General features: G+C 38.4%; 1 protein-coding gene across 25 annotated transcripts in view; it reads left to right on the forward strand.

The window, feature by feature from the left end:
* Nucleotides 1-959: 959 nt before the first annotated feature.
* LOC143293555 (uncharacterized) overlaps nt 960-25,315 on the forward strand; it is a 116,965-nt gene continuing 92,609 nt past the window's right edge. For 23 of the 25 annotated variants that reach the window (XM_076604493.1, XM_076604508.1, XM_076604491.1 and 20 more), the window contains exons 1-3: nt 960-1,039; nt 2,744-3,640; nt 7,726-7,887. In XM_076604493.1, coding sequence (XP_076460608.1) covers nt 2,794-3,640; nt 7,726-7,887 — 1,009 coding nt within the window. In that variant the 5' untranslated portion in view covers nt 960-1,039; nt 2,744-2,793. The other 2 variants (XM_076604511.1, XM_076604516.1) reach the window with 2 other exon arrangements.

Raw genomic sequence — 25,315 nt, forward strand, 5'->3', positions numbered from 1 at the left:
GTCGTAGTTGCAGGTGTTCAGTGGTATTTTTGAAGCTCAGGAGGCCGGGACCTACTGTCAGAGGATGGTGTTGGTAGCCGGGTAAACCGGCCGAGTTGAGTGGAGATGAGGCCACCGTGGACGGCCAGTGGAACTTGTAGAACTGACGTGACATCTCAAGGCGAGATTTTTTTCGTCTGACTTGTAGGGAGTACCAGTTGAGGGAGCTAAGGATGGAGTTTACACAACTGAAGACGTCTGTCGATGTCGGTTTGTGACTAACCCATCTTGCTGCTCGGCGCTGCCGCCGGACCCGTTTTCGATGGCCGAATCAGTCGGTGTCACTCAGTCGGTCCGGTCGGGATCCAAGTCCCACGGCACAGACGCAGCACACTCAAGGATTGGCCGAACAAGGGTTTTGTACGCAGTTTCAAGTTCCTCAGTTCAGTTTGCCTCAGTCTTGTTTCCTATCTTTAGATCAAGTCAGTTGCGCCGGGAGAACTTTGAAGCCTCTGTCAGCAAGTTCTCGGCAGTGTTGGCTTTGTTGATTGTAGATCAAGTTGTTGGGTAAAGCGCGCGCGCGCGCCGGCGCTCACACACTTACACTGATGCACACACACACACACACACACAGTCTGAGAGAGAGAGAGGGACAGAGAGAGAGTGAGAAGCATGCATGCCGCACACTCTTACCATACCGTGTAATATCTCTACGGTGTCCGAAGTATGCTCTTACAAAAACCCCAACCCTAAAAAACAAACCGGCAGAAAGCATTTCACAGTGTATTCATTATAGCCATACAATAGATATAAAATGAATATTTCTGCGTCAATGTGGGAGGAGGAGTGGGAGTAATGAAAAGCTACAAACATCTGTCATGTCTTGAGCCTTTTTTTCTTTTCTTTTTTTTCTTTTTAGACCGGTGGTCTTTGCTGGTGGTTCTCTCCCTTGTGGGTCAAACTTATCATACCACGTGACACTACGTCACAGTTGGTGTCAGCTCCATGGTGGAAAGCACGTCTCAGGGAACGCATGCTTTGCATTTAAAATTATCTTGAGGTATGTGTTATTGCTAGTAGTTGTGTGTATCAATGCCTGGGTGAGACGAACGTGCATTTGATTTCAAGGGGGTTTTGATGTTAGAAAACAGCTTTGCGCTAAACGCTTGCACGATGTGAAATAGCGGATTTCCCTCAAGCAATTTTATTTTACTTATGAAGGCATACATTTATGGTTTTTGTGTTATTGCACTTGGTTAACAGGCTCTGCATTAAATTTTTGTAATGAAAATGTTACGGATTGTCGGTTGAGTAGGCTAACAACCAGGCTGACCGGTAGTCGAGATGCGGCGGATGCCGGGTGAATGAGAATTGTTTGTAAATCATGCACGGCGTCAGCCGCCATTCTTTCCTGGTCTGCAAAGGTCATGTGACATAAATGGGCCAATCAAAACGGGTGCTGTCAATGTCGACGAACAAAGGAAGTTAATTGCAGACTCGCACTTGGCTTCAGTGGTTTGCACACGTGAAATTCCGGTGCAACAATCGCATGAATTATGCACAACTCAGCAAAGTTGCGAAACGAGTAAATGCTCTTGCACCCCCATTTGATACAATACACAGTAGAGTTAGTAAAATATTACGAAATGCAAGTTTCCAAACACCCCATTTTATTGCAGTTGAATCGGGAGTAAAAAATAGTTACAGAGAAGGGACAAATGCTGTGACGCTTTTAATAGAAGTTCTGTTAAACATGCCCATCTTTGTGGTATGAAATTTCCTTGTTGTATCACGTGGTCAAGGTGGGTTTTTTTTTCTTTGGTTTTTGTTTAAGACTTCAAAGCCAAAATACTTGAAACGTTTGAAAAATGATTTGTCATTCAGACATTGAAGAAAATGTCTTAATGCTTCATGATATTAATAATATAATTTTTTTTTAATGTTGTACTGAGCCACAGTGAAAGTTTGCCCCTCACGTCACTGAATGCAGCAGATTTTTGTTATTCAACAAAACTATTTATTCATATATATAAAGATTTTTTTCACAATGATGTCACATTTATTTTTCCTTGAGAGTTTAAAAGTTTAAACCCTTAAAAGTTAAGATGTAATGATGTCACATATTTATTTTTCCTTGAAAGTTTAAAAGTTTAAACCCTTAAAAGTTAAGATGTGTCGATATGATCAGTCATTATAATTATAGATCTAGTGTTTCCATTCTTCCACAAGCTTTGATATATTTTTCATTGCGTATCTTGACTTTTGATAAAGATGGGTGCTAAAATGTATGGGTTACCATACAAAAATAACAATGTTATTTACTCCCCAAGTTTTTAAGAAATATTTTTATTATTTTATATGAGAATATATATAGAGAGAGAAAGAGAGAGAGAGAGAGCTGATGTGACAGCGCACATGGATCAGCCTGCACACGGACTATCTTGAAACTGAAACAAAAACATACTGATGCTTTATAATATTTTAGCCACAAATGTCAGTCAACTTGATTATCTACTGTATATTAAACTTTTGTTTGCTTTGTTGTGTGTGTGCTGTATCAGTGTATGTTTAAATTGTTCAGTGTATTCATGTTCAGCATGTCAGTAATTAGCTTAGTTTTGTCATAACCTTTTTTACTGTAAAGTTTCATGGTAATCAATATAAGTACAAAGCTGTATGAGCAGTTTTAAGATATCTGTAATGGTTTGAAATGTTATATCAGAGCATGTAAACCAGCTGTTGAAGATTGTGTTTGTTTTTCCAGATTAAACTGGGTTCCCTGCTGCTTACTGTGCCTACAGAATACTGTAAACCATGGATAAAACTGGAGATGAGGCAGCTTCCAAGTTTATCAGTGCCCTTATCAAGTCTGTCCAGACTCTGTGTCATGGTTATCTAGACTTTCAAACTGGCATTGAAATTATTGGACACATAAACCTCAGTGTTGACAAGGGAAGTTCGTTAGATTATATTCTGAAAGAGAAAGTATGCAAAAATGCTGAAAACTCAACATTATTTATCAGTAACAGCTTCCATGCGGAGCCCAAGTCAGAACAGGAAGTCCCAGGAAAACAAGGTCAGGCAGGCAATCAGACAGTGCAGAACAGTGAAGTCGCAGACTCAGGGGATTCTTCAAAGGTGTCTTCAGCAATATCAAGTATAAGTTCAAACTTGACAGGAATTCGGGACAGACGTCAACACAGTTCAGGTGCTAAAGACTCTGATTCATCATACAGTCATTACAGAGCTGGAAAACGGAAGGCATCGTCAGATCAAATGAACGATGTTTGTCCAGCTAAAGTTTCATCTCATCATGACAGCTCACGTTTATCATCAGATTCGCCATATCGTCCAAACTCCAGTAGTCCTGTTGATTCAAAACTGGGCCTCCAGGGACTTCAGACAGCTGATGGTGAATCTTCAGAAACAATGCTTCCACAAACAGCGAATGTGACAGACGGTTCTGATATTGGTGTGAATCTTGCAGGAAGTGTTTTAGAACCTGTGGAAAGCCAAAGCAATACTGACCTTCCTGAAAGGGATGAAGACAGTGATGGCGACCTTGAAGTTACATTCATTAAAGAAGAGTATGTGGAAGGAGACAGATCTGCTTGTGAATTTGACAGCTCTGGTCAGCAATACTTAGGACCACATGATAGAAGTAAGTATTTTTTGGGTGGTTATTATTTTATTTTTTTTTATAAATGGAGTTTACTTCATGGCACTATCCACAATTATTCCACTGAGACAGAATGAGTAGTGTTAACAAAAAGGTGTGGATGTTTTTGTGGAAGTTCATTTCCTCAGTCACACAGGGGAGTGTAGGGGAAGAAATATGGATATATAGCAAATGGTTGCAAAAAATACCTGAGGAGTAAATGATTTAAAAAAAAAAAAAAAAAAAATCTAAGGAACTGCTGCCTCTAGTCAAGTAATGACAAACAGGAATGATAGAAATAATGAAACTTGTTGAGCATATACACACATGACATTACTCACAAAATGGATGATATATAGTTATGGTGATATTGATAATAGCAATGATTAACACCAAAAAAAAAAACCCTTGAAAGATTCAAAGACGACGTATGACATTACTCATAACCAAATCCTCCACACACACACCACACACAGTCACACACACACACACACACACAATCACACACACACATGCACACACACACACACACACACACACACACACACACACACACACACACCAGAAACCCATCATCCCTCTGACATGCACGCACACACACACACACACACACACACACACACCAGAAACCCATCATCCCTCAGACTTTTTCATTATAACCCATCTCTGCACACAGACATTAAGTGATTAACACAAGTACACACTCGCACACACATAGACATTAGCACGCACACAGATCGCATGGATTTTAACGACTGCTGGTAGAATCATACACTTAAAAGTTATGGCTTCAGTAGAATTAAAAATGTATTTGTAGAAGTAAGAATCTTAAGATTGTAGCAATATTAACATTTTTACCCGTCCACTCTTCGATGTTGAAGTCAGAAATAAAATCTACCCAAATGGGTATACCTGTTTCTGACGAATGTGTCCACCATCTCTGGTTCGACATTCTTATAATTAACATTTTCACCCGTTGGCAGTACAAAACATACGTGAAAAACTCCAAAACGGGTAAAAATGTTTATATATATATAAGTTTGTCGACTATAGAAGAGGATTTTAAAAGGAATTTGTCCACATTAGAAAGGTGTCTAAAAATGGAGTGCTGCTTTGGGGGTATTGAGTTGTGCACTTCGAAACTGTAAACGGAATGAAGTGTGGAGTCCTTCGCGCGAGGCTGAAAACGACAGTGCACGACGACACAAGGGTTTGCGATTGTACTTACCGATGTAGTACATGAATCCACATGTTTTGCGCAGAGCCCCACACACACTTTGACGGGATGAAATTGTCAGTGTACACCGTCGGTGCACCAAACCACGAAATGAAGTCAGTTGTCAGTGCCTACACACACAATCCCGGAATGAAGTTGTTAACCCTACACACATTATCACGGAATGAACTTGTGAGTATACACTGGCATGCACAACATCATAAGTCATGGAATGAAGTCAGCCTGAGCCCCGGCAACTATATGGACACACTGGCAAACCCGGAATGAAGCTGTCACTGTACACTGCCAGACACATGTTGAAGGAATGTTGTGATTGTACATGCACGACCTGTCCTGTCTGCCGAAGTGGATGTGCATGAAGGGGACGTAGGAAAGAGGTTACTGTGCACTGACAATCTTGTACTTGAAGTGAAGACGGAATGAACTGCACCGTGCTTCAGCGGGAGGATGAAAACAAGAGTGGGAGGACAAGACAACTGATGGGTTCAGAACGTAACATGAAACAACTGTGCGTACGGAAAGAATGGCCATCTGTGGAGCTAAATATTTTATGTCTCGCCCTCAGTTCTCCACGGAAGGCCAGGAGCACACTGACATGCAACACAGGACACAGCACACACGTATGTGACGCGTGCTGTCGAGGAAACAAACTGTCAAACACACACCACGGGCAATCATGGAATGAAGTTCTGAACACACACACACACACACACACACACACCGGCGCGCGCACACACACACATACACACCCACACGGCACACACACACACACCGGCACGCACACACACACGCGCACGTGAAATCGCTGACTTGAACATTCACAGCCGGCGCAAGCATCACTGACGAGAAAGGGACGTCCAGCTGTCCAATTGAAACGGTTATGTTCAGCACGGACACTGACTCGGCCGTTAAAATGCACTTTCCTATTTCGGTATGTGACTTTTCTGCACAGCACGTTATTAAGGAAGGTCAGTTCCACCAGTCCCGCTCATTTTTAATGTGAAGTCCTCTGTGCAACGCATTTGAGCACTGCAATACAGGGAATGGTGTGCGATTTCCACGTGTACCTGGTCAGTGCTGTCGGAACCGACACAGCAAGGACGTACAACGAAAGAGGCCGAAAAGAACGGACCCACTACAGGAGACTGCCGTCACTTTTTTGATGTCGCACACACATCACGGAGCATTTCATGCAAGCTGTTTTATTATTTTCAATCATGTTCATGTCAGGATCAGAACCTATTGTCTCGTCCCCCACTTTGTTTTCATCCTCTCGTGAAGCATGGTACAGTTCGTTCCGTCTTCACTTTAAATAACCTGGCAATCGCGTACACTGACCGCTTTTGATCGAACTGCCTTATTTTTTATACGTCCCGTTCGCGCATGTCCGCTCCTGGAGATATGACAGCGACAAGCTTCCTGATTTCTTTAAGAATTTTTCTATTTCAAGCCCATTGCTTGATGCATGGAATGCCCCACAAACTCGGACATACCGGCGTTTAGAATCGAGAAAAGTTTCATTACGAGTACTGACCCAAACTTGTGTATACATATACACACTCCCGTCTTAATTGTTTTCATGTATGTTTTGTACCACAGACAGGTAACTTTGAAATTACCTGTGGGTCCGATTTTTTCTTTCACTTTGCGTATCCCCCATTCTTTCCAAGACCCTTGCTAGGTGCATGGAATGCCCCAAAAAGCATCCCTTTTTAGACACCTTTCTAATGTGGACAAGTTCCTTTTAAAATCCTCTACTATAGTCGACAAACTTATATATATAATTAACATTTTCACCCGTTTGGGACTTTCTCACGTATGTTTTGTACTGCAGACGGGTAAAAATGTTAATTATAATATAAGAATGTCGAACTAGAGATGGTGCACAACTCAAGTTCGTAACAAGCCGGTATTTTAGACACCTTTCTAATCTCGACAAGTTCGTTTTAAAATCCTCTACTATAGTCGACAAACTTATATATATAATTAACATTTTCACCCGTTTGGGACTTTCTCACGTGTGTTTTGTACTGCAGACGGATAAAAATGTTAATTATAATATAAGAATGTCGAACCAGACATGGTGCACAACTTCGTCACAAGCCGGTATACCCATTTGGCTAGATTTTATTTCTGACTTCAACATCGAAGAGTGGACGGGTAAAAATGTTAATATTGCCAAGATTGTCTGGTTTGGTTTTTCATTGAACATTCACAGGAAAAAGTTGTACAAAGGAACATGGCAGTGAATTAACATGCACACATACATACACACATTGCACATGGATCTGCATGCATGAACACATACAGGGCATACCATGCATGGACACACAATGCTCACAGCAAACATGTATATTATTTTTAATCTATACTAACGTATTTAATTAAAACAGCGCACATGGGTGTGCACACATGCTTGCACATGCATACATGTGTATTATATATGTACAGTATTTTTGGAAACACTCACACATCTGCATGAACACATTTGACCCAGATAACATAATCAATAGTTGTCTACATACTTGTGATATTGTAGTGAGATTGATATTGTCTAATAGCACAATGATCACATGCAGTATAGACAGCAAACTGGTCAAAGGATCTAGTTTATTTGAACAGGTAGGCTTTGAGCTGTTATATGTGGGTCCTGATATTGTAAACAGTGTAATCATTGTGATTGTTAGATAAAAGGTTTGTTACTTGTATTATAACTGGGGTCATCCATTGTTGTCAAATTCGCAGGCTTCAGCTTGAGGAACTGTCACAAAAAGGTTGGGTTTTTTTTGTTGGGTTTTTTTTTTTTTTTTTAATCAAATGAGAACATTGAACTTTTGATGGGTTGTTCCAGACTCTGAAGGTATGCCTGATCCATCTGTCTTTCCTGTGGCACTTCACTCCGGTTCAGCACCATCAACGTATGTTCCAAGTGGTCATGATCCTGGGGCAGTTGGTCAGCAGTATCCTGGTGGTGTTCCCTCCCAGCCCCAGCCTGGGCCCTCTGGAAGCAGAGGTAGGAAGGCTTATTTCATTTTTCTTTGGTCCAAAACTTTGAGCAGGAACTCGGCTCTGGTTACTTTTGTTTGCAGCTAAAGTTGGTGAAAAGTAAATGACATGGTTTAAAATAATTGATATGTATATCAAATGTGATGTGCTCAAGTCCAAGTTGAAAAAAATAACCACCATAATGAAGCTGAAGAGCTAATTATTTAAAATGCAAGGACAGTGATCTGTAAATGTAAATAAGGCACATGAGACTGGTATAAGAATTGGAAATTTAAAATAGTTACGCTATGCACCATGTTCACCATGCCCTTGTAACGTGCTCTTGATATTGTTTAAAAAGTGACACACTTACGAAATGGTCATTGATGAAAACCAGAGCAGATCAGAATATAACTATTAAGTCATTCTATAAACACATAGAACTGTTACCCTAAAAGAATTGCGTCCTTGTATAGATTTAATAGCTTTTTCCACCAGTGCAGATTATGACTAAGTAATACTCGGATATTTAGCTGAACTGGTGCAGATCACAGATCATTTTCTGGTTTCAGGTAACTAATAATGATCAAAATAGCTGAATATTGGACATGGTATAGTGACCTGCATAACTGGCTTAGTGGTTCAGGTTTTTAAATCATTTAATTCACCTTGATTGTTCCAAGGCAGAGTTCAGATTTATTTGTATTGCAGCTGGTTAAAAGTAGCCTTTGATTACCTCATGGCATTGTCAGGTGTCACACTGAGGGAGTAGGGTGTAGTATTATTGAGTTTTGACATCCGTTCAAAACATTTAGTAAAAATTTGTAAAGATAGTTTATATTGCCCTTTGTGATGGACAATAAGTGTCCATCTGACAATAAGTGTTTTTTGTATTGATTTTTGTTGAATATTTGACTAAAAAACTTCTTTATTTTTAATTCATTTAGATGGATAGGGAGTCTACTTGTTTTTAGGTTGAGTGGGGAACTGGCACATTTGGTAGGAATAGTTCTGCGCTGAACATATTAAGTGTGTATAGTGTTGCTCACATTCATTCAGATCATTTTATTCTCCAGGATTGTCATTTAAGGGGTGTTTAAAACTGATTTTGCTTTGGAAGACATAGTTGCAAGACCCTGTTTTGTATATGGATTTGTCCAAACGCAGTGATGCCTCCTTGAGCTACTGATACTGATATTGTCACTCTGTTACACCAAAGCATTATGGTGTATTAAAACTTACTATGGAGGGAAATTACTATGGATGGCTAGTAAAGTATTGTCTGAAATCAGAGACATATAATTTTTTTATTATTTTTTATAATTTAAAAAAAAAAGGCAATCAGCTATTTCAGGAATGGTGTATTGGTAGATCTGTATTTATACTGCCTTGATTCACACAGGTATACACAAACACTGGTGCATGATTGCACGCTTTCCTGCATATACACTCTTCAGTTCATGCACAGATAATTTAGGTAATCAACAGAACTGACTCAAAAACAGAACTTTGCTGATAATTAACACGAACAAGACATTTCATAGGCAACTACAGTCTGATTCAAATAAAATTGCATCAGATTTCACAGACTCAGTTGTTCTCAGTCAGTCATTTTCATTAGGCCATCTCCCATTTACTTGCTTGGTTGCCTTTTTTCTTTTGTACAAATTGTGATTTCTTTCTTCAAAAGCAGACATAACTTGCATGTTCATTCATAATAGTTATTGATAATCTGAGAAGGCCTAGTGGTAAAGATTTTCACTGGCAAAAAGATTAGAGATGGGGTAACTAGTTGGAAATGGTTCAGAGAAATCCAGGTCAGGGGATCTGTGTTCAATAGGTTCCTTGTGAAATTTGGAATTCATGTCCTAAATATTGTTTTGCTTTCTAAAAGTAAAATTATGTTGAGTGTGACCATTCCACGCTCCATGGCACTCCTGCGCTTCTGAGAAGTGACATTGTGACTGATCATTGGCTGAGTTGATCAAATTTTGAAGCATCCCGTTCTGTGCTGAAATTATATTGCTTTATCACAGTTTGTGACCTGTTTTGATTGTTCAGATTATCTGGCACTGCCATTTCATTTGATTCAATCGGAAAGAACCCTGTTTCAATGACCTGCTGAGCTGTAAAGTGGCATTTTTTACTTCACAAGTGGTCAAAATGTCAGACTTTTTAAGTTTGATGTGAGGGTGAAAATACCTGCCGATATATATTTTCAGATGGGATGAACCATCTTGAAGACACCCTTCACAAGCAGCTTGCAAGGGAGAGGGTACAGCATTGAAAGTGCAGTGGCCTAAAGGCTAAATTGTCCATAGACTTTTTGTTTTAAGAAAAAAGTCTAAGGTTATAACTGTTGCAGAAACATTGCATGCGAATCGGTATGCATCAGTCATTATGGACTGCTAGTGTTCAGAAATGTGAAGGGTGCTGTGCTCAGCTCAGACAGAACTGTCTTCTCACACACACACTCACACACACACACACACACACACACACTCACACTCACACACACACACACACAAACTATAATTGTTTACAATGTATCACTTTATTTTCACAGGGAGGTTTATCATTTTCTCAACAGTCAGACCTTGTGACTTAAAAAAAACAACAAAAAAACAACTTCCCCTACAAAGGAAGAAACTTTGACAACACATTGTCTATGTTGCATGTGGCAGACAAAAATTGCCTTCTGTGCATGCCGATGTGCTTCCTCTGTGAACAAGCCTGTCCTCTACTCCCATGACAGAAAGCATGAAAAAATGAAAGCAGGTTTTTCCTGTCTTTTGCACTTTAACCCTGGGTTTCATGAAAATCATGGATTGATGTCTGTTGTCCAAACCGTGGCAGTAATCAGTAACAACAGTTCTCTGATGCCCATACCCACACTCTCTGACTAGTACAGGATTTATTATCTTACACCACTCGAGTCTCCTTTCCTTCACGACCCCCAACCCCTCCCAAACTATGCCACATACCCACCCATGATAACTCTGTCACTGTCACCTATTTAAAAATTTTGTCTCCTAAGATAGACTAGACCAGTCGTTGAATGTTTATCAGTTTTGTCACTGTTGTTGTCATAACCTTTGGGTTCAAATCAATCATCAGACAAGAGACATCCACCTCTACAGTACTATCCATAATCAATATTCATTTGCACTGCATGCAAAGAAGTGTGAATTCACTGTCTGGGACCACTGTCATTGCTGGACAGTTTCCATTGCCCGTTTTGTGCATTACTTAGGCAAACCCCCTTGCCATGCTCGGTCCAGGTGGTCCAGTTAGCAAATCATTATCGAGAAGAATGGAGTCTTCCACCTCATGTATGCTTACTTAAATAGTATTTTTATAATTAGACACATCAAGCTGTTTGGGATATGTTCAACTTCGTTCATTGAACAAAACTGTTATGCCGGAAGGAAAAATGGAAGATGCAGGACGTTACTGACACTATGGCAATATTTTGTTCATGATATTAGCTGACATCTCATTGGCACTGAACCGGTTAAGATCATGACAATGTGTCTATATAAATGTAGAGTAGAAAATATCTGATATGTATAATGATATAGGTCACATTGTCCTATCTTTTGCCCTTACACCTATACATGTATTCGTAAAGTGACATAGGACATCGGCTTTTACACACATTTTGTGGTACACTGATGTACACACATGTGTACATGTATGCATACACTTACACAGAAAAAAATAATAGCATTAGAATTTAGATAGATTGATTATTAATAATAATATCATAGTTATAGATGGATTACAATACAGAATGCTAGAGTCTCTTGTCATTGTCTGCGTTCTTTCTTCTATAACAATTTATTATAGCTTGAGGATTGGCGTTGTAGATCTTGGTTTTAAAGTAAAGCACACATAATGACATTGGCATAAAAATTACCTCAAGAAAACATCTGGGTTATGCAAGTTCTGTATTGGGGGGGGGGGGGGGGAGCAAGAAAAAAAAAAGATATTGTTACATGACTTCATCAGAATTATCAAAAACAATTTCAGCATCAGGAAGGATAAAATCTATATATTTACATTTTTATTTTTAAAGGGATACTTAAAAGTTGGTTTTCTTTGCAATTATTTTCAAGCAGGAAAATGTGATATGAAAAAACAAAAACTGAAAAATACCAACAATGAAAAGCCCTTTGGTTTAGGGGAAAACAGCAATTAGATAATAGGAATATTTCTCTTATTTGTTTGAGTACATTTTGAAAAATATGCTTAAGAAAAATGCATTGTAGGTAGCACAATAGTGGCATTTGGTCAAATATATTCAATAAAGATTATGTTCTGACAGATGTGATGACATCTGTTTATGTTTTGATTTTGTGAAAGTTTGTGAAGGTCAGAATCTCTTTATCATGTACAGAGCAGAGTTCTTGTTCATGTTTGGACATTTTTTCCCCTTATGGAAGAGAAGGAACAAAAGGGTTTAAACACTAAATCAGATTTGATTAATGATTCTGAGTGCTTGTGTTTTTACATATGAACAATAATTATGTGAACATGAGATGATGACAAAGCTATGGAATTTTACTTTGTATAAAGTTTTAAAAGCATGAATTTTTTTGATAGTATAACATGGCAACTCATTTGAAAGAAGACTGACAGTTTGGAGAATAAAAATGTTTAAATGGCAATGGAAAGAAGAAATGTAGAAAGAAATGCTACATGAAAAAGTGGTTTGTGCATGATATCTGCATGAGAAATGCATTGGTATCAATCACTTAAAGTATAATAGTGAAGTGAGAAAGATTAAATTTTATTGTAGTGAGAAACAGTTCAAAACTTTTGTTGTTGTTGTTGTAGTTGACAACTCCAGCAGCATTTAGTGACATACCCTTGTGTTCCTTCGTTTTGTCTTCATTGTGGTGTTTTGTCTATTCCGACCATGTGTTAAAAACAAACATGAACTGCACTTTTTTCTTCAATTCTTGACAAATACAGCTTTCATGTTGGAGGTGCAAAGAGTATGCAGTGCTGCTAACAGTACCTGGTGGTTCTTATTTTACATCACTGTGTAGTGCTGCCTGACAAATGCCATGGACTAGAATTCCATAACTGTCTTTTTATTGCTAAGTTTCAACAATTTGATGGATTTGAGATTATAACTGTTTTTGGAAATATAAAAGTAATAATTTGATATTTAATTTAACTTGAAAACTTCCAGTGTCATTTCCCATGATTGAGGAGGAAAACCTGCTTCAACTTCTGCTGCCACAAGCACAACAAAAAATGCTCCAGTTTGAAGTTAAAGCATGTCCTTACGTGGCAGACGAACACTTTTGGTGTGATAGCTGGTTTGAATTTTTACAGTGTTTCTGAAGAGGAATTCTTCCGCATTCATATGAAGGCTTTCCACTTGGGCAGTGATACTCTTGTTTTCAGGGAGGGTATGGTGGATTTGTGTGTTTCCATAACCCACAGAACATTGACATGGATCACATGAAAGTAACTCACGGCCTCAATATTACCTTTCTTCTTACCCTTCCTTTGTTAGTTTGCCTACTTTGACCACTTGGTTTTTATGTGTTTTTTTTGGGGGGGGTTTTCAGGGCCTGTACAAATAAACAGGAATGAAAAAAAAAGGTTGTGCAGTTCATGTGTGTTTATTGTGATTTTGAGTGTGCTAACTATGCCATATAAAAAGTATACTTGCACGCACAACAGTCTTCACAGTTTGAAAAATGATCGTGATGGTTATTATAAACTTGAAAATGAAGGATATTTGAAACTTAGAATATCACATTGTTGATTTTCATTGTTTTGAATTTGAGAGATTATATAGCTTCTCTGTATCATCTTATGAATGCATTTTGACAGCAAAAAATATCAGAACCAGTGTAGCATGAACCTTGTTCTGGTACGATTTCTTGTCCTGCTATTCTGTCCATGTTTTATGCCATGTTGCAAACAATGTTTTTATGAAGAAACATCTTGCATCAATAAATGGTGATTTTGTAATTTAAAGTCTTCAGTGTTCAGCATTGTTGGAGAAATTCTCTAAGTTATTGGGATTTCTTTGCTGATATGAGGCAGTATTTTGATGATTTTGCCAAGTACACAAATATGGATACTGAAAGCATATATATTTTGAAAGAAATATTAATGCACCTTGGCTTACATGAGGTTTTGAAAAAGGAAGGTGAAACAAGACAAAAGAAAATACATGTTGTTGGAGAGTGAGCTGTAACTTGTTAAATTCAGGTTTGAAGCAACTACACCTACTGATTTCAACTTTGCTTTGATAATTAAAGAAAATAGACCCAACCATTTCATCTTTGAAGCAGACACACAAACAAAATGAAGGTTTTTGTTGGCCAGATGTTGTGTTAATCCAGTTTAGAAGAGAGACATACATTTTGGATGGAACAAACTTAACAAATATTAACAACACGTATGTGATGTTCAACATTTCAACACCAAGAAGCACTTACGTCTAGATAATGAAAAGAATATCCGAATATAAATTGATTAGTGCCTGATGGTGGTGGCTGGTTTGCTTTTCTGGTGCCCTGTTGTTTTGAGGCAGTAAGACTTTGTTCATTTGGCAGTTTAACTATTTGAGAACTTTTTCTGTAGGAAAATGTCAACAGTTATTGTTGACTATAAACTCTTTATTTTGTGCCATTTTCCTTCTTCTTTTGAAAAGAATTTTAAGTGTACATTATGTCACTGAACATTTGAAGTCTTTTAAGTTGCACGCATGTCAGTTTTACTAGGTTAAAAAGATGAAGATGGCCACACTGGTGCTTCAGAATTTGAATCTTGACAGTAAGATTGGAAATACAGAGAGAAAACCCTGTTACACTTTAAGATTTTTTTTATATTGGATAATTTAGTAGAAACAAAATCAGGTTGTAAATGTTCTCAGTTGTGTGGATGTTTGGCTGTTTCACTCTTGTTTTCATCGTCAGATTTTTTAATATAGAATTAATTACATAGGGTGGCAAGGGAGGATAGATAAGAGAGTGAGTGACAGAGAGATAACCAATTCTTCTCAAGGACGTTGGCACAAAATTTTATTTTGGTTTGTGAAATCTGGTGTGATGTCATGAGATTCTTTCACTTCTTCTGTGATTGTGAAGAGATCTGCTTTCCATGTATATGTCTTTTGTTCTCATATAATTACAGTTGCTGGTACAGTGGTGGACATAGGAATTGTGGAAATAGCACAAAATAAGAAATTTGGCCACATAAAAATTTTAATCAGTGTGACCAATTGCTTGCTGAAGGATATCAGGTATTCAGAACGAACACCTGTTGGTCAGTTCAAATTTGACATCTGCTAGTAAGTTACATACAGTCTATAAGCTGAACATGACTTCTGTTGGATTTTTTGATTGGCTTCAACATTTAGGTTTTGACCAGTCTTTGATGGTAGTTCTTGGTGTTAATGCTTAGGGCCTTTTTGTTTTATGAGTACCATTATCACACAAGTCTGTAAAAGATGATGTTAACACACTACAATTTCTCATTCAGCACATCAGAGACTTCACTCAGAAGAAAATGAAACATACAGTGACATGGAGAGAGAAGTGTGGGAACTTGTGGAAGAATTGGAGAATGATTGGCAAAGAAAACTGAAAGTGGCTGTACTGTACTTGAAGACTGATACCATTCATTGTTGACATTGCCCTGTTTATTTGTTGAACTACAGTCATTATAGTTAAATAGCACTTTAATCCAGAAACTGCTCTAACTTTTACAAAACAATAATTTAACACCACACATTGCATCAGTGTTGCACTTGCGCGCGCGCACTCTCTCTCTCTCTCTCTCTCTCTTGCAAAACAAGGGACAGTGTTTACATAAATTGAATTTGTTCTTTCATGGGTACCCATTTTGCCAGAGAAGATTGTCCATTACAACAGAATTTAGACTAAATAAACATTAACCTCTTTACCGTATAACAGGTTTACTTATGGCTTGCTTGTTGTAACTTAGATCAGCAAAAAGTTTTGTTGAGAACATGGAATAAAACTTGGCAACCATGTGTTCTTCCTGCAGTGGTAGACCTGGGTCACAGAAAATTCAGGATGAAAGAACAGCTTTACTGTTGCAAAAGAAACAGGTGTCTGTGCAGCAGCATTTGAATTTGAAACCTGTAGATGTATAAAATTCGGAATATTCTACCTGTGGTTTATCAGATAGACAACGAATGATACCACTGCTTACTACTACTACTCTCTCTCTCACCACTCTCTCTCTCTCCCCCTCTCTCTCTCTCTCTCTCTCTCTCTCTGTTATGCTTGTCTCACACTGTTCTCAGAATCCCTCTGTCTGGTGTTTGTGTTTTTCTGTCTTTCTCTGAATCTGTCACAGTGTTTATTTCTGTCTTTCATGAGTGAGACTGAGAGTCATGAAGTAAAATATTTAAAATATTCCATTAACTGTTGACAGATGGGAATAAATTAAGTGTAGATGATACTAGATTTAAATCGGTGGAAGACTGCAATGCGGTGGAGGGGGAGGGGGGCACAATAAAATGTACCATTGGAATCCTTGGATTCCGAACAATAACATTGTGGAAAGACAATGCATCAGACACGATTTGATTGTGATTATGTGTGTAAACTGAGTTAATTTGTGAGTTTACTATTTATCCTGTTTTGATTGACATTGGTGTGTGTGTGTTTCTTGGAACACTTGGTTGACAATTTTGAGATTCATGTCTGTGACTTTACAGATCTATGTAAAGTTTAAATCACAAACTATTACTTGTGTTCAACTTTTGTTGATAGCTGCTTCCTTTACAGATCTATGTAAAATTTGAAACACAAACTATTGCTTGGCTTGTGTCCAACTTTTTTTGATAGCTGCTTCCCTCCCCCAACCACTGCCTCTCTCTGTCTCTCTGTCTCTCTCTTTCTGTCTCACTGAGGCAGTTCAGCTGTTATGAATGGAAGATCTTTGAAAAGTAAATCTGGCAGGAAAAACCGCGAGTGGCAGTGCCACTATAAGTATTACGATTTTTCTTGTCCCTTTGCGTCCCTGTCTGTGAGCACATGCTCTAATTCTCTCTGTCACTTCGTCTCTGTCAGCCCCTGCTCTCTCCTGCTGTTCCCTCATACACACACTGTACACTATTTCCACTTGTTCTTTATTGCCCGGTTTGTATTATGAGAACTCTGTTGCCATTTCTCTCATGCATGGGTCATGAATAGCTACATCTTTTATTCCTAGGAGCATTATGGATGTCCATGAAACATACACATGTATCATGATCATACGTACTCTGTGTGAGAGGGAATCATGGTGTAGATTTTACGAGCAGACAGTAGGGATAGGAAAAGATGATGATCTCCAAATCCTTTGGTTAGGTGTTTTTGCACCCATGGCTTTCTTCAAAAGCACACAATCTTAAAACATGCACACTTGGGATTGCTCCAGACTTGTTGCATGATATATATATTCATTTTCTATCGCTCTCTCTGTGTTTCTGCTTCTTTTTTTCTTTCTTTTTTTTTTAATTTGATTTTTTTATTTTATAGAATACTATTTTCTGCCTTTCCTGTCTATTTCTTTTTCTGTTTTTTTTTTTTTTTCAGTCCAATTACCTCCCCTTTTTTCCCCGCTCAGTCTTTCTCTTTTCTACAGTCTGTGATGAACTGTGTGTTGTTTTGCTCTGATGATTAGATACTAGTACTTTACTAGTATTAGGTGGTGATATTCAGTTGTGAACACTGATTGACACTAGCTGTCCACTCTGCAGTCAGATTTGTCTGTATGGCTTGTATGTAATTTTTTGTGTGGTTTTTGATTAGTTTTAAGCATTTTGTATTCTTTGCAATTTTTGTAATCTGGAGATGATACAATAAACGTGTGGACTGATATCCTCAGCTGGTTTTATTTACTAAAGGGAGTTTAATGGTGTAGATGTCATGGACCAACTTATATTTTAGGGTTTTTTTTCCTTTTCTTTCCTCAGATATGACAGTTGTGTGTTGAACACTGTTGAATTACTCAGTTGGGCAGTCCTGGTACAGCCCTGTGCAGTCAGCTGGACTGTATGCAATAATGTGAAGTGTCGTACATGACAATAGAAGTTTATGGACAAGGTTTGCGTCATAGTAGTTCTGTACATGCACACCAAATTTGTGGGCGAGACTGGGAGAATGGAGAGAGAGGGAGATGAGTTGAAAACTATTGCGTCATTGTAGTTCTGTCCATGCAAACCAAACCTGTGGGTGAGACTGGGAGAAGGGAGAGAGAGAGGGCAAAGGTGAAAACTGGATTCAAAGGGAGATCTCATTTGAAATAGAACATTGGGGATCAGCATTTGAGGCAGAATATATGATTACATCAAACACACTTTGCAGACCTGTGTTCATCCCAGTTTGAAGGTATTTTGTGCTTCAGTGACAGAGGGAGGAGAAGGTCATTGATGTGTGATAGAAGGATCCCATGTGTTTCCAGGGTCAGTGTGGCCAGTGAGCTTACTCGGCACCAGGGGGGCAAGAAGAAATGCTTCATCCCCAAGCTTGATTCCAGGCCTGAAAGATCACATGCCAGCACAGTTTTACTCCAAACCATCACCACCCGTTAATTCCAGCCAGTCAGGCCCCAGTAGTGTTCGGAAGTGTCAGCAGTGTGACTTGACATTCACCACCCGTTCAGGATTGAAGACCCATATCAATTGTATCCACTTGAAAAAATTCAACTATGTTTGTTCCATCTGCAACAAAGGGTTCACCGTCAAAGAACATTACTGTGACCACTTGAACATGCACAATAAGATACAGGCGCACAAGTGTCTGAACTGTTTTAGACCTTTCACGTTTAAAACAAGTCTTCGGAAACATCTGCGAGACAGAGTTTGCATAAAGGACAATAGGAATGATAGATTTTGTTTATATCACTCTCTCAAGTAATTATCAAAAGGCTCTTACTCAAAGGGATCTGTAATGCTTGCTGGACTGCCACAAATAATTGTTTTTTCAGCAGATACTTTGGCTGAAGAAAACTCATTTTCAAAATTTCTGATGTGTGTATGAGTGATATGAATAATATTTAATATTTGAAACCCATCAGTGATGTAAATATTTTCCCACAAAATATTTGGGTTCAGTTGATGCTGATCATAGTACCGCTGAAGTATGTGGAATGGCCAGGGTTTGAATACATGAACAAAAAGTTTCAGGGAACTGATATGGAAAATAACATAGCTGAGGCTTGGCAGACATTCTACATTTTCCCTTGTGCTAATTCGACCATACTGTGAACATTTATTTAGCAGTCAGCATAAATCAGTGTTTCAGCGATAAAGTTTAGTTAGGACTGTGTTCATTATCAGCGTTAATCATGAAACTGCATGTTACAGTTAAAAAGGTTAGTTATGACTGTTCATTACAACACAGCAAACATTGGCTCATAATCACTTTACATTTTCTCTCTCTCTCTCTCTCTCTCTCTCGCTCTCTCCGTCACACACACACACACACACACACACACACACAGACAGACAGACAGAGGACTACAAACTCAATTGCAAATTTTGGGGGTCCCGGGGGTGGAATTAAGGGGTGGTTTTTCCTGACCCATTAATTTAGAAAATTTATTTTGTGGTGAGCCATTTAGATAACCCATGGTGTCCTGAACTAAACCAAAACTCTGGGCTACAGAAATAATAATGATGATAATAATGATTTTTTTTTTTTTTTTTTAGTTGAATCTTGTTTAGAGACAAATCAAAACGCTTTAAAAACACGAACAATAGTTTGGTTTTCAGTTAATTATAAAATAAACTGTCATCTGAAAAGTGCAATGTTATCTTCTGAAGAAACAGTTTCAGAATATGGTCATATTTGAATTCTTGAGAATGTGTCCCATATTTTTGTGCCACAATTGAACATGAGGACAGATATACCTGATTTAATTCCCTCCCTCTGTGATTGCAATTTCAGTTTTTGTTTTTTGGTTGTTGTTTTTTGTTGAAAAACATCTTGTTGGTTTTGTTAGAACACATCTGGACCCTATCCTAATGTTTCCTGTTGCTCTTGATAGAAAAAACTATTCAGTGAAAATTTGTATTTGCTGTCAGTTGATGCTTACACATGACTCTGCTTCTGTACCTTTTTGCATCAAGCTTACATGAATAATGCTTCCATGCCCATGAAATGATGAGGGGGGTTGCGTTATTGTTTCATCTGCTTGCCTGTCTGTCTGACACTGTCATTGAACAATAGGCACACACTCTTTTTTTTCAAATGATCAAGTTTAGATTTAGCATGGAAATCATGCACTGTCTTCTTGGTTTGTGACAGCTTCAGAATTGACCTGTTCCTTTAATTGATAAGAGAATGGTGAGGAAAGTTGACTCTTTTTGTTTGATATGTGAGGATCATCTTCATCAGATGATGGTTGTTGTATGTGCAAATTTCATAGTTAAAGACCTGGGGCCATGCAATCCCAGAATAGAAGGGGCAATACATGAAGTTGGGGGCAGTCTGTCTGGTGAATTACACTCAAATAAGGTAGCATTGAAAATTGCATGCCAAGCGGGGCTGATACTGTCTCCTTTTTTTGTCCCCTCCCTCCCCCCTCTCTCTCTCTCTCTCTCTCTCTGTGCCAAGAGGGCTGGGCATAAAAGGTATATTGTAAATGCTTATTCTGCTACCTTCATTTTCAGGTAATGCAAACGCCCTCTGTCCATCTCTAACACCACATTGAAGTTCTGTCTCCTACCCCCTGTCTTATCTCACCACAGAAAACATTGTCTTTCAGTTTCATACACATGCAATGCACATACATACACATGTATGTATGCAACTTTGCAAGTGATAGTGGGAGGCAGAGACAAAGGTAGTTGGTGGGAGAAAGGAAGGGGGTGGGAGAGTTGAATACTTCAAGTACAAGCCAGAGTAACGAATGGAAGTAAGGCATATTTGCTTGCTGTCCTGTTATGAATAAAAGTTGTTAGGAAACGAGGAACACATTTTACTGCTTTATCTTGTTTATATAAATGTGTGGCATCAGCCATGTTTTCATCTCTTTCTAATATCTAGCCTGTATGTGAAGTAGTTAATCTTAACAAAAGTGTCTTTACTGAAAAGATGAAATACGGAAATAGATTGTCTGTTAAATTGTTCGGTCAGTCAGTATGTACAGGATGGTTTTAAGGTAAGATCTGGATATAGTTCAGGCAGGGAGAATTCAGAACCGGAAGACTTGATATCTGCTTGTCTATTTGATTTACTTTAACAGAGTTGATTTTAATATTTGCTTGAAAGAAGCAGCACAATATATTGTATTCATTGAGAATTTGCTTTATGAAATGGGGTCAGTAGACAGAAAATGTTTCTCTCCCCCTCTCTTTTTCTTTGATTACAGATGCATATTGAATATGACTTGTCAGTGGTACACAGAAAATCTGAGGACTGTTAGTTCTGCCTGCTGTGTTATATACCATAAAGAAGAGACACTGACAACTAAATAGCAGGACATTTACAGTCAAGTTTTGAGATGGTGATAACAAATCATAATGGTAGGTTATAGTTAGAGGAACATGACATTTGACAGCTTATAACGCTAGCGCTTTATAACAACATTGCTGTTTGTTGAATGTGACTGGTTTGTGACAGAAAGTAATGTGTTTCCAGGATCAGTGTGGCCCATGGTCTTAACCAGAACCAGAGGTGGCTCTAAGGCAGCATCCAACAAGCCAATGGCATATAAGATGTATAGGTGTGATCTTTGTACTATGGCTTTTCCCTCTCAGAGTGCTCTGCAGTCGCATGGAAGAGCAGCTCATGCAAAGAAGTTCCCTTATGTGTGCTCTATTTGTGAGAAAGGATTCACCATCCGAGAACAGTATAGGGACCATGTCAACATGCATAACAATGTCCAAGCTCATTTCTGTCCTCATTGTTCAAGGCCTTTCACTTTCAAATCCAATCTTCGGAAGCACCTCCGTAAAAATGTCTGCAACAAAATGCTGGGACTGATGGTACAAGAGTCTGCAACTTGACCAGTAAAGTGGAACATTGATCATTTGATGCAACATGTGTGAATTGAAAGTTACCCAGTTACCAAATATTCTGTATTTGATACTGCCGTCTATTCTTGCACAATTTGAACAAGCGTTTCGCCATTATCTTGTTTCAACAGTCACAGCAGATGCAGCTTCGGCATCAGAAATATCCGTGGTATTTCAATTATTATGCATGCTCAGTCATTGCATATATATATATATATATTTTTTTTTTTTTAATTAATTTTTTACATAATGCATGTGATTGCAATTTTCACTTGTAAAGGTCTGTTTCCTTTGAAATATACAAAGGCTGATAACAGCTTACTCTTTTTTGAATTGAGATATCTCTCCGTATTAAAATTAGAACATACAGAGAAAGGTTTATGGATCGTTTCAACTGGAGATCTTGAATGATTCTTTAAATTCCATCTGGTTTCCAATATTTACCAAGAATTTATCCCCTATCAGAGAGATTGAAGGTGGTGAGTATGGGGGGTTACCCACTAGCCATTTTGTATGGTTGGAAATAAAACAGTGGAAGAGAAAAATTGTAGCTTGGTAAGAGTATTTTCTTTGAAAATCAGTTGTTTGTGGATTTTGCTTTTGTTTATTTTATTTTTATTGTTGAAAGTGAAAATGTAGAAGAAACTTAGGATATAATAATAATAAAAAAAAAAATGTTGTTGTTGTTGTCAAATACAATATTTGTAGTAAATTTTGAACAGTAGGCTAAAACAGCACAACACAGCTTTCATTTTGATGGCTTTGACTTCAGTACCCCCACGCCCATCTCTCATTGTGTTCAGTGTTAGAGAATAAGCCAGTAATAATCTGTCTGTCCCTGTCTCTTTTACTCTAGCTCTCACACAAGCATGTGTATGCATTCTGAGTGCATCTGAAACAAAATCTCTTCACTGTGCTTTATTTGTTAGTTCTTAGTCGATATCACACCCTGATCACGCGAGTCCTTAAATTAGAATTAGCACTTAAGCATCTTTGTTTGGTTTAGCATCTTTTTTGTTTGTTTTTTTCCCCTGGGGGGTAGGCTGGGTTGGGTTCCAGATTGCAGACTAATTATAGCCTTTAATCATTTTGTCACATTTTTGAAGTGTTATGATTTATTACTGTAATTGTTACACTTGGTTGCTACCACTCTCACATTTTTAAGCTTTGCTCCTTGCTATTTTAACAGATTTGTATCCATGAGCTGAAAATGATGTAAGAAGGATGGGAAAAGATGATGGGTAAAAGGGTGGAGAGAAAGTAGCAGTTACATGGTTGTGTCAGCACCAGTTTGTCACAAGTTTAGTTTTCAAATGTAGCCTTTTGTGTTATATACAATCCCTTTTCCATTTCTGTCATGTCTGCAGGCCTCCCATTCATGAACTTGCACCCTTTGTTCCTCATTTCTATGCCACACAACTCCATTGACTTAACGTTTCTCCACACCCTCTTGCATACATGCATGTGGGCACAAACTCGCATGCACACACACACCCCCAAGTTGCATACACACACACACCATTCATGTGCACTGCAGCATGCACACACACACACACACACACACACACACACACACACAGAGCAGCCAATGTCTGCCTTATGCCAGAATCCGTTCCCAGAGAGGTGTCTTCATTTGTTGTTCAAACCACTTGACTGCTGAACCTTGATGAAATGAAATCAGTTTGTGAATTTGCAGTGCTTTAACTACATATTGTGCACTTCTCCGGGTGTAATTGATTTTAATGAACAAAAGGAATGCAATCCAAAGAGAAAAGAGTCCAACTAAAGAAAGGTTACTAACATCCTGACCTGTAAACTGAATTTTGTCTCGGGCAACAGCCCTTCACTGGTGAGCATACTTGTCAGCAGCAGAGTGGTTAAAAAAAAGAAAGAAAGAAAGAAAAGTAGTAGTCTGCATCAAAGAACTTTTAAGAAGTAATACTATGAATAGCAGTTGGTGGTGATAGTGCTATCAACACAGAGCATTAAGGTTGAAAGATGAATACACAACTTGATAGGAGTATAGGACAAATAATCGTTTAGGTAGAAAATAGTAATCCTGTATGACAGAGTGTAATGTGTGGGACCTGAAAGAAGGTGTATTGTATTTCCAGGACTATGGTGGACATGCCCTGCATTGTCAGACTCTCCAGCCTCTCAAGCTTCAGCAGACATCAGTCTGGAGTCTAATTCCATGCTTTTTCCGCATGCCCCTCTTCCATGCTTTCAAGCAAAAAAGAGGTCACGGCCACGGAAGAGATCTTCAAAGTCCAACCTTTCCACCTCTCATAAGTCACCAAAAGTTGTACAGTGCAAGCTTTGTACCAGCTCTTTTTCTTCAACCTGTGCTCTCAAAGTTCATGTCAACAGTGTGCACTTCAAGCAGTACCCATACATTTGTGACGTGTGTCAGAAAGGTTTCACCAACAGAGAGCGTTGCACAGATCATATGAATATGCACAACAACATCAAGGCACATCAGTGTCCAAAATGTTCACGGATGTTTACTTTCAAGGCCAATCTTCGGCTACATCTTAACAATGGGACTTGTCATAAATAATTTACTTTTAACTTCTGCAGATAATTTCACTCTTCCTGTCAGTGTCTCCTGAAAGTGAATCCTGACATGTCTGTATTATGAGTATGATATATATGCTTCATGTGTAATAACTATATTCTGCTTACCTGTGACATTAGTTCTTAGTTCATCTGGTGGGGAAAAGTGAGATGTGCTTGGAATTTTTATTCTGGGTCCATTGATCTTTTTAGGAAAAAAAGGGGGGAAAAGAAGAAAAACATGGAGCCAGAAGCAGAATGTGTCATAAATGGTCTGTTCTGAAATCAGTCTACAAGGACTAGAAGGTGCTTGAAAAAACTAGATTAATGTGAATCTTGTATTCATGATTGTGTTTGTGATATGTTTCTTTTTTTAAATTCTTGTTTTTTTCTCCTGGTGTTTTGTCATGTACAGTGATATTTGAAACATGGTACAGACTAGTCAAAGTGAAGACAGTTGTTTGATGTCATTAACCATACATAATGGTATGTGGGTGCCAGAAGGGTTATTTGATGTTGAAACTGGTCACTTACAGTTGCATATTGCCATTTCATAATTACAGCCGTCTGATGTGGCAACAAGACTTCATCCTTTGCTTGATTGCTTTCTTGTTGACGTATTGCTCATGATAATGCCCCCTACGCCCATCCTCTTTCAACCCCCCTTTTGTTTCAAGATTTTATCCTATCCCCAAACATTTTTCCAGTTTTAAGTGCATGGCTATGAAATTTTTGATATGTGTGCTTACTATGTGCTGTTGTTTGTGTCTTTGTTATTTGAGATTGAAGCATTAAACACTGTGTAATGCCTGACAACCCACTATCAGCTTTGACCACCCATCTAGAGAAGGACCTGTGACTAATCCAGTCCAACTGAAAGAATCCCATGTAT

The sequence above is a fragment of the Babylonia areolata genome, chromosome 19, assembly GCF_041734735.1.
Source record: "Babylonia areolata isolate BAREFJ2019XMU chromosome 19, ASM4173473v1, whole genome shotgun sequence".
Lineage (NCBI taxonomy): Eukaryota > Metazoa > Mollusca > Gastropoda > Neogastropoda > Buccinidae > Babylonia > Babylonia areolata.